At 45.5% G+C, this 9,447-nt stretch overlaps 2 protein-coding genes across 2 annotated transcripts; both read left to right on the top strand.

The window, feature by feature from the left end:
• The first annotated feature begins 539 nt into the window (after positions 1–539).
• On the top strand, positions 540–905 carry LOC113566981. The gene has a single exon (XM_026994222.1). It carries the CDS (start codon positions 540–542, stop codon positions 903–905), a length of 366 nt encoding a protein of 121 aa, XP_026850023.1.
• A 6,657-nt stretch (positions 906–7,562) lies between these two features.
• On the top strand, positions 7,563–7,928 carry LOC113566980. Its single transcript, XM_026994220.1, has one exon. It carries the CDS (start codon positions 7,563–7,565, stop codon positions 7,926–7,928), a length of 366 nt encoding a protein of 121 aa, XP_026850021.1.
• The last annotated feature ends 1,519 nt before the right edge of the window (positions 7,929–9,447 follow it).

Genomic DNA, 9,447 nt, shown 5'->3' with positions numbered 1-9,447 from the left:
AACGACACGACAAAGAGTGCGTGCGAGAGAGACAGAAAATCAGTCTGAGCGTGACGTCGGGCGCTGCGTAGCCACCGCAAATTGATTTCTTGCTTCTGGCTACAAAAATGATCCGATGTGATCCAGATTCAGCAATCTGATAGATATGGTCGTTATCTATGATTCTGCGTTTTTAGTTTTCTCGAATGTGCAATATTGTGAATGCAACATATTTTCGTCCTTTGTGTGGGCGGAAGGGGGTGGTGCGAAATTCTGAGATATACGTTTTATAGTGAGATCTAACGGAAGTGCGGATACCAAATTTGGTACTCTGGCGATAATAGTCTCTGAGATTTGTGGATTTTCGTCCTTTGCGGGGCCGGAAGGGGGTGTGCCGAAATTTGGACACGAAACGGTCAAGGTCCGATATCACAGGAGTGTGGATACCAAATTTGGTTGCTCTGGCTCTTATAGGTTCTGAGATCCTTGAGGAGCTCTCCGACGGCCCTTCCCCCAGGGTCTCCCCGCTGGAGTCCCTCGGCGCAGTCGTGCTCTCCACAATGCAGCCGGAGCACCGTCAGCGCATGGTGGCCTTGTACCACCTCGTCTTAGAGTCCGCTGTGGTCAAGGTCGTGCTGCTGGTGCTACAGATGCTGTGCTGCGCGGTGTTCTGGCTGGTCGAGAACACCGTGGGCATCAACGAAACCGTATGCTCGACGCGCCTCCGATTGTGGAACAGCAAGTTCAAGCTGCGCACCATCCAGCGCCAGTTGCTGTGGCGCATGGCCAATGCCCGGGGCGTGCTCATGACCACGCCCTGGCTGTTCTTCCTCAGCCTCCTGGGATTCATCCTGTCCCTGGCGGCGCTCCTGAAGAAGACCGTCAAGGAGCTGGTGTTCCAGATACGCCTGCACCTCGTGCTCTAGGGGGCAGCCATCGAGCAGAAAGCAGCAAGCAGTATTCAATCACACACTGACAGAAGACAAACGTCCACACGCCCGACACTCCACCCCTCCCCACAGAGATGTTTGCACTTCCATTTGGGCATATATTTTCGTTGATGCCAGAATCGCAATGCACGGAATCGTCTCTCCGTTTTTGGCCGCAATGAAAATATATGCCGAAATATTCGAAATTCAAAGTCAAATTCAAACACAAGAGTTTCCAGTCGATCAGATATATCGTTTATGCATATTACGATCCGTTCCGTTTGGACGGAAGGCCACTTGCTCATCCCTCATCCCCGTGATTGCATTTATTATTATTATTTTTATTTCGCTGCATATTTGTTCTGCAATTTATTCAATGATAAACGGAGGAGGAGAGCATGTAGCAGCAGCAAAACATTTCCGCTGCAGCAGCGATTGTGGCAGCCGTGGGGCCTTTGTTGCCCCCAATTGCAGGCCCCCGCATACGCACTTCGGAGGCACGGAATGAGTCATTAAATATTCACTGTACTCGTGTTGATTCAGTGATCAGTGATCAAAACAACACAACAAAAGCGTCATCATCCACGATCCACGACCCATGATCCCTGATCCAGAATCCGTAGAAGCATCCATTTTCTGGGCTCTCTTGGGCGCTGGTTGGGGTACGCCTCCGATTTCAATCCCTTGCCACACGGACAACCCGAGCAAGCCCCGATATGTAAACAGGGTCAAGACTACCTGTGCGAAGGGGGCCAAGGGAGGCGCCGGCTGTTCTTGGGATCCGATTACCGAACCGATTGCACAAGACTCGGCCCGGAAGTGGACATACTCGTGTGCAGCCCTTTCGCCCGGCTATGGCTATTCCCATTTGTGATTAAAGTCTGTAGCGCCACAGCAGCTCTTATAGTCTTTGAGCACTAGGCGCCAAAGGGGACGGACAGAATATATCAAGAATATATATACATTATGGCGTCGGAAACGATTCCTTCCGGAAGTTACACACATCCACTTTTACCACAAATCTAATATACCCCAATACTCATTTTGAGTATCGGGTATAAAAATTGCAAACAGAGATGCAAAAAAAAAACAAAACAGGGAGAAAATCCCTACTGCAGTCATCGACTGCGATACAAACTCTGGCGCTTACATATAATTACGTATAAAATATGTTCTATGTACATAAATAATCAACCAATTTCTTTTCGGTTTTATTTGCCGATCTTTTTCTGACATGATAATTATAGTACAAGAACGAAGAATACAATAAGTATAGACAATGGAAGAGATTACTTGGAAGAGTACAATTTTTTATTAGTTGAATTTATGAGTAAAGCGCTTGTCGAATAGTTATTTGTAAGAGCTAATATCTCAAGTGGCTTCAAAGTCTTAACTTAATAGCAAACATAAACATGTCTGGTCGGCGAAAAGTCATTGAATACAAGAAAACCATACTGGATATAAATATGGAAAAGACAAAACACGACTATTAGCATCTTACATTTAACTATTCTGAAACAGTCGTTGTGGCTTCTTTCTTAGGCTCTTCAGGTTCATCCAGATTACTTCCGTCATTCAACTGATCCTGCTGGACATCTACTGACGACTGCTTTTGTTCGCTTGGAGCTCGTGGCTGCTGGGTTCGTAGAAGACTATCGAGTCCGCCAAAAGGAGCCTCAATGATAACATAAAGTACATACGACATCCAAATAGTGATCCCAATGACAGACCAGAAATTAAGCATCTGCAAAGCATAAAATATTATACATTTGTTATAATCCACTAGTTTCTATCAACTATCCAAAACAACACTTACAAAGTTGTAGTTCGAAAAATATGTATTGGTCCGTAGAATTCTGCTGTTTACTTCCAGAGTGAACATATGCCAGATGTACACGGAATAGGAGAGTCTCGAGAGAGGCTGCCACAATGGCGAGGATAGGAAACTGTCTGCCAGACCGCCATGTCCCTACATTTTATTTATTTATTTATTAATTCTTGGACGTTGACATGAAATGACTGCATCTTTCAAGAGGCGATGCAGTTACTGCACCGTCAAGTGGCCCGTGTGACACCAGCAGAAGGCTGTTACGCGCGGATCCCAGGCAAAACGCAGCCCTCCTCCCGCCCAACCGACCGAGGGGCGCTGCCGCATGACGCGCGGTGCGTAGCCGAACCAAACGCGAACATGCAAGAAAGATAGATATTAGACTAACTTTCGAGGAAAATTAGCACTAACTTACTAAGAAACTAAGCATGCAATCAAAATACAAATACCACTACAGTTTCTAATTAATAGAAAGGTGTGTAAGGATTAATAATTTAATAAGAGGAAGAGAATTAGTGTTGGATATAATATGGTAGAGGGAATTATAATCCGAGCATAAGACCCTAAACGGTTCATGCAAGGAATAATTCGATCTACAAAGTGGAAGGAACAACGGTATAAAATTTCTAGTCAGTCTAATAGGAATCGTGAAGTTTATGCGGCTCAACAGATCAGGGCTGTCTATGTCACCCCTGATCAAGTTGTGCATAAATATCACACCAAGCTTATTTCTACGGTTAACTAAGGATGAGAGGTTTACTAATAGTAGTCTACTAGAGTAAGATGGGAGTCTTACACCCGCATCCCAGTTAAGGCCCCGCAGAGCAAAGAGTAAAAAGTTTTTCTGTACTGATTCTATACGGTCCTGGTGTACTTTGTACTGAGGGCACCATACACAGGAGCCGTATTCTAAGATCGGACGAACAAGCAAGGTATAGAGAGTCTTTGTTATATAGGGGTCGTCAAATGCCTTTGACCACCTCTTTATAAACCCAAGCACGCCCATGGCCTTATTTACCATGGTAGAAATGTGTTCGGAAAACTTTAACTTGGGGTCTAACATAACACCCAGATCATCCACCAGGGTAATTCTCTCAAGAGAACCACCAAATAGGGTGTAGGGAGCCAACAAAGGGCTAGAACGATGAAATGTCATAACTTTGCATTTCGAGGCATTAAGGTGTAACAAGTTTGCACAACACCATGACTGAAAGCTATTGAGATCGGATTGCAAGCGAGAATGAAATGAAATGTCCTTGTACTGGACACAGAGTTTAACATCATCCGCATACATAAGTACTCGAGAGTATGTTAATACTGAAGGCAAGTCATTAATAAAGAGTGTGAAGAGTAAGGGGCCTAGATGGCTGCCCTGTGGTACTCCCGGAGTTTTTGAAGAGGACTCTTTGAGACCTAGAACAAAGATAGCTAGAAATCCATCTCAGGAGGTTGGGCGGAAACCCTAAAAGGTCAAGTTTATGTGCTAAAAGGGAATGGTTTACAGAGTCGAATGCTTTACTAAAGTCGGTGTAAATAACATCCGTCTGTAAGTTACCTTGAAAGCCTTTAATAATGAAAGATGTAAACTCTAACAAGTTGGCGGTGGTTGCTCGCCGCCTTATAAATCCATGCTGAGTTGGAGATATAAGTGACTTGCAGAGATGTTGCAAGTGCGGAGTTAAAGCCTTCTCAAACAATTTGGGAATAGCGGATAACTTTGCTATACCTCTATAATTTTTTGCATCAGACTTGCTACCTTTTTTATGGAGAGGAATTATAAACGATTCCTTCCAGATTGGGGGGAAGCAAGATGAATCAATGGACAGGGTGAATAGTTTAAGCAATGGTCCACACAGAGCCTCGGCACAGTACCTGAGTACACAACCTGGAACCCCGTCTGGACCCGGTGAAAACACCGGCTTAACTAGTCGAAGATCATGAAGTAGGGAATATTCATTTATCAAGGGACTGAAAATGCCGTTCGATCTCGGTAATCCGTATGGGTACGGTTGACCAGAGTAGCGTTCCTCAGAATAGGTGGTTTGGAAAAACTGGGCAAAAAGATCGGCAATTGCCTGATCATTATTTGCCGACGTATTACAAAATGATAGCGAGGATGGGTGTGCGGACGTTCAACGCTTACTGTAGTAAAACTGTTAAACTGATGTGTAGTTCTTATAGCATTGAGCATTAAGAACTGAAAAGTTTGACCGAGCTATTACATAACGAGAGTGAGAAGTAGGAGAGCCCACTTCTTGAAATTTTGTATAAAGTCTTGATTTTAAGTTTTGTAGACTGGATAACTCTTTGGTAAACCAAGGGTGTTTTCCAGATCTAATCGGACAAGAAAGAGGGACACAAGAATCAAAAAATGTGCCAAGAGCATTGTAAAAAATGTTTGTGCCTTTTATGACATCAGTGCACAAGTACAAAGCGAACCATTCAAAATCCCTAATTAGGTTATTAAGCTTCGCAAACTCGGCTTTACGAAAGCAGCGGACACGTTCAGGTAGTCTACTCGACCGATCCAATACAGTTGGTCCTATATCTAGCGACACCTCGAAAGTAGGGTGGTAGGCGTCTTCAGGTATAGTGAGCGGAAGGGCTCGGGTTAACAACACTATGGTCGGATCAAGCAATCGACCCAAGGAATTTTTCACATGATTGACTTGAGACAGGGACAGGTCAAGCAAGCCGTCAACAAAGTCATGTCGTGACATGGGCACTAGGATACTAGACTCGTTTACCGAAGACCAAACAGTTCCTGGCAAGTTGAGGTCACCAAGAACTATCATACGATCTTTATCAGATAGCGAGGAAGAAACAGCGGTTAAAGCGGACAAGTGCTGCTCATAAATTGAAATATCCGAAGAAGGTGGGATATACGAGCAAGTAATGAATATAGCGAAAGCGGGAAGAATCAGTTTTACACACACAGGAATTCCAGTTCCTGTTGAACTTGGATAGTGAAGTGTTCTGACGTGAAGTAAGAGTCCACTGCAATTAGAACCCCTCCTACACGTCGAGACGAAGCTTACTACGCAAGCCTCTTACATTCTGATATGTTACTAAAAGAGAAGTTAGTTTTTTGGAAAGGGGGAAGACGGGAAGTTGAGGAAGAGGAAGTTGAGGTTGAGGGTGGCAGATTGGAAAGATTTGGAAGGGATATGGGGGGCCTATTCTTCTTCTTAACCTTAAACTCCTTCACCACCAAATGCTCCGGCCAAAATTTGGCGGAGCAAATGGTGTCAAATTGAGTTGGGGAGATGCTTATCTTAAACGAGGCTATCTCCCTGGCATAAGAGAAGTTAAATTTCTCCACCTTTAAACCCACGGCTTTTATTTTGCTTTGAATAAAAGCAATTACATCATTAGATGTGAGGTCAGGGGCCAGCCGTGAAACAAAAACTTGTCGTTTTGGTGGGACTCCCACCAGTGGTTTAGTCACCACAGGTCTAGTACCTGTGGTGGCAATATCCGGAGGTCCGGAACGTCTATTTACTGGTGGGACCGGGATGGACGGGATAACTAGCGAACTTGCGGACACCACGGACACTGACGCTGCAGACGTACTTGGCTGCACATTTTCAGAGGTGATGAATTCGGCTACCGAATCTGCATCGCCAGGAGCTGTCGTTGCCTTTGGATTGGTCGGAGTCAGTTTTTCGGCGGCGCACGGCTGAGTGACGGTTGGCACTTGCAGATCCCGCGGAGTGACCTTTTTGCGCCTCGGAGACTCATTCAGCAGTTTTAAACCGCTAAACTGAGCCTCCATGGCTAGGAGCCGATCGTATTGGTTTTTGAAACCAACGGTCAGCTCCTTAAAGCCACTCCGCGTCTGCCTCATGAAAGATACCATGTCTTTCTCCACCGCACGGCATGCCTCGCAACTGTAATGCAAGCCATTACGTTTGGCTATAGCATCACTCACGAGGCCAGAAAATCCAGCGCATTTTGTACCCATTTTAGTACCCATCAAGCCAAGAAGTACATTGCAATCCATAGTATGTGTCACAGAATTAGATTATGATACGGTCTTAACTTACACTGTGAAAATGGTCATTCCATCCCAAGGTTTCGATTCACTTGTCTGACAGCTGGCCTCGCTGAATTTTATATTTGTGCTGCTTGAGTTCAACAAATTCTGCATTAACTGCCCCAGAAACGTATCCATATGTGCCGCAGAGCAGGAAGCCGGAAAGCAAGATGCTGCGGACACCGCAATTCTACATTTATACCCGATACTTAGTCAGTATGGCTCTCCTCCGGCAGAGGCCGCTAATATTAAACGACACGACAAAGAGTGCGTGCGAGAGAGACAGAAAATCAGTCTGAGCGTGACGTCGGGCGCTGCGTAGCCACCGCAAATTGATTTCTTGCTTCTGGCTACAAAAATGATCCGATGTGATCCAGATTCAGCAATCTGATAGATATGGTCGTTATCTATGATTCTGCGTTTTTAGTTTTCTCGAATGTGCAATATTGTGAATGCAACATATTTTCGTCCTTTGTGTGGGCGGAAGGGGGTGGGGCGAAATTCTGAGATATACGTTTTATAGTGAGATCTAACGGAAGTGCGGATACCAAATTTGGTACTCTGGCGATAATAGTCTCGGAGATTTGTGGATTTTCGTCCTTTGCGGGGCCGGAAGGGGGTGTGCCGAAATTTGGACACGAAACGGTCAAGGTCCGATATCACAGGAGTGTGGATACCAAATTTGGTTGCTCTGGCTCTTATAGGTTCTGAGATCCTTGAGGAGCTCTCCGACGGCCCTTCCCCCAGGGTCTCCCCGCTGGAGTCCCTCGGCGCAGTCGTGCTCTCCACAATGCAGCCGGAGCACCGTCAGCGCATGGTGGCCTTGTACCACCTCGTCTTAGAGTCCGCTGTGGTCAAGGTCGTGCTGCTGGTGCTACAGATGCTGTGCTGCGCGGTGTTCTGGCTGGTCGAGAACACCGTGGGCATCAACGAAACCGTATGCTCGACGCGCCTCCGATTGTGGAACAGCAAGTTCAAGCTGCGCACCATCCAGCGCCAGTTGATGTGGCGCATGGCCAATGCCCGGGGCGTGCTCATGACCACGCCCTGGCTGTTCTTCCTCAGCCTCCTGGGATTCATCCTGTCCCTGGCGGCGCTCCTGAAGAAGACCGTCAAGGAGCTGGTGTTCCAGATACGCCTGCACCTCGTGCTCTAGGGGGCAGCCATCGAGCAGAAAGCAGCAAGCAGTATTCAATCACACACTGACAGAAGACAAACGTCCACACGCCCGACACTCCACCCCTCCCCTCAGAGATGTTTGAACTTCCATTTGGGCATATATTTTCGTTGATGCCAGAATCGCAATGCACGGAATCGTCTCTCCGTTTTTGGCCGCAATGAAAATATATGCCGAAATATTCGAAATTCAAAGTCAAATTCAAACACAAGAGTTTCCAGTCGATCAGATATATCGTTTATGCATATTACGATCCGTTCCGTTTGGACGGGAGGCCACTTGCTCATCCCTCATCCCCGTGATTGCATTTATTATTATTATTTTTATTTCGCTGCATATTTGTTCTGCAATTTATTCAATGATAAACGGAGGAGGAGAGCATGTAGCAGCAGCAAAACATTTCCGCTGCAGCAGCGATTGTGGCAGCCGTGGGGCCTTTGTTGCCCCCAATTGCAGGCCCCCGCATACGCACTTCGGAGGCACGGAATGAGTCATTAAATATTCACTGTACTCGTGTTGATTCAGTGATCAGTGATCAAAACAACACAACAAAAGCGTCATCATCCACGATCCACGACCCATGATCCCTGATCCAGAATCCGTAGAAGCATCCATTTTCTGGGCTCTCTTGGGCGCTGGTTGGGGTACGCCTCCGATTTCAATCCCTTGCCACACGGACAACCCGAGCAAGCCCCGATATGTAAACAGGGTCAAGACTACCTGTGCGAAGGGGGCCAAGGGAGGCGCCGGCTGTTCTTGGGATCCGATTACCGAACCGATTGCACAAGACTCGGCCCGGAAGTGGACATACTCGTGTGCAGCCCTTTCGCCCGGCTATGGCTATTCCCATTTGTGATTACAGTCTGTAGCGCCACAGCAGCTCTTATAGTCTTTGAGCACTAGGCGCCAAAGGGGACGGACAGAATATATCAAGAATATATATACATTATGGCGTCGGAAACGATTCCTTCCGGAAGTTACACACATCCACTTTTACCACAAATCTAATATACCCCAATACTCATTTTGAGTATCGGGTATAAAAATTGCAAACAGAGATGCAAAAAAAAACAAAACAGGGAGAAAATCCCTACTGCAGTCATCGACTGCGATACAAACTCTGGCGCTTACATATAATTACGTATAAAATATGTTCTATGTACATAAATAATCAACCAATTTCTTTTCGGTTTTATTTGCCGATCTTTTTCTGACATGATAATTATAGTACAAGAACGAAGAATACAATAAGTATAGACAATGGAAGAGATTACTTGGAAGAGTACAATTTTTTATTAGTTGAATTTATGAGTAAAGCGCTTGTCGAATAGTTATTTGTAAGAGCTAATATCTCAAGTGGCTTCAAAGTCTTAACTTAATAGCAAACATAAACATGTCTGGTCGGCGAAAAGTCTTTGAATACAAGAAAACCATACTGGATCTAAATATGGGAAAGACAAAACACGACTATTAGCATCTTACATTTAACTATTCTGAA

The sequence above is a fragment of the Drosophila persimilis genome, unplaced genomic scaffold (assembly GCF_003286085.1).
Source record: "Drosophila persimilis strain 14011-0111.01,24,50 unplaced genomic scaffold, DperRS2 tig00001463-arrow-arrow-pilon, whole genome shotgun sequence".
Classification (NCBI taxonomy): domain Eukaryota; kingdom Metazoa; phylum Arthropoda; class Insecta; order Diptera; family Drosophilidae; genus Drosophila; species Drosophila persimilis.
The sequence above is the reverse complement of the archived record's forward strand: the minus strand, read 5'-3'. Positions and strand labels throughout refer to the sequence as shown.

What these genes read in the sequence shown, in the direction of transcription:
- LOC113566981 (XM_026994222.1), top strand. Translation starts at nt 540, where the DNA reads ATGCAGCCGGAGCACCGTCAGCGCATGGTGGCCTTGTACCACCTCGTC.
- LOC113566980 (XM_026994220.1), top strand. Translation starts at nt 7,563, where the DNA reads ATGCAGCCGGAGCACCGTCAGCGCATGGTGGCCTTGTACCACCTCGTC.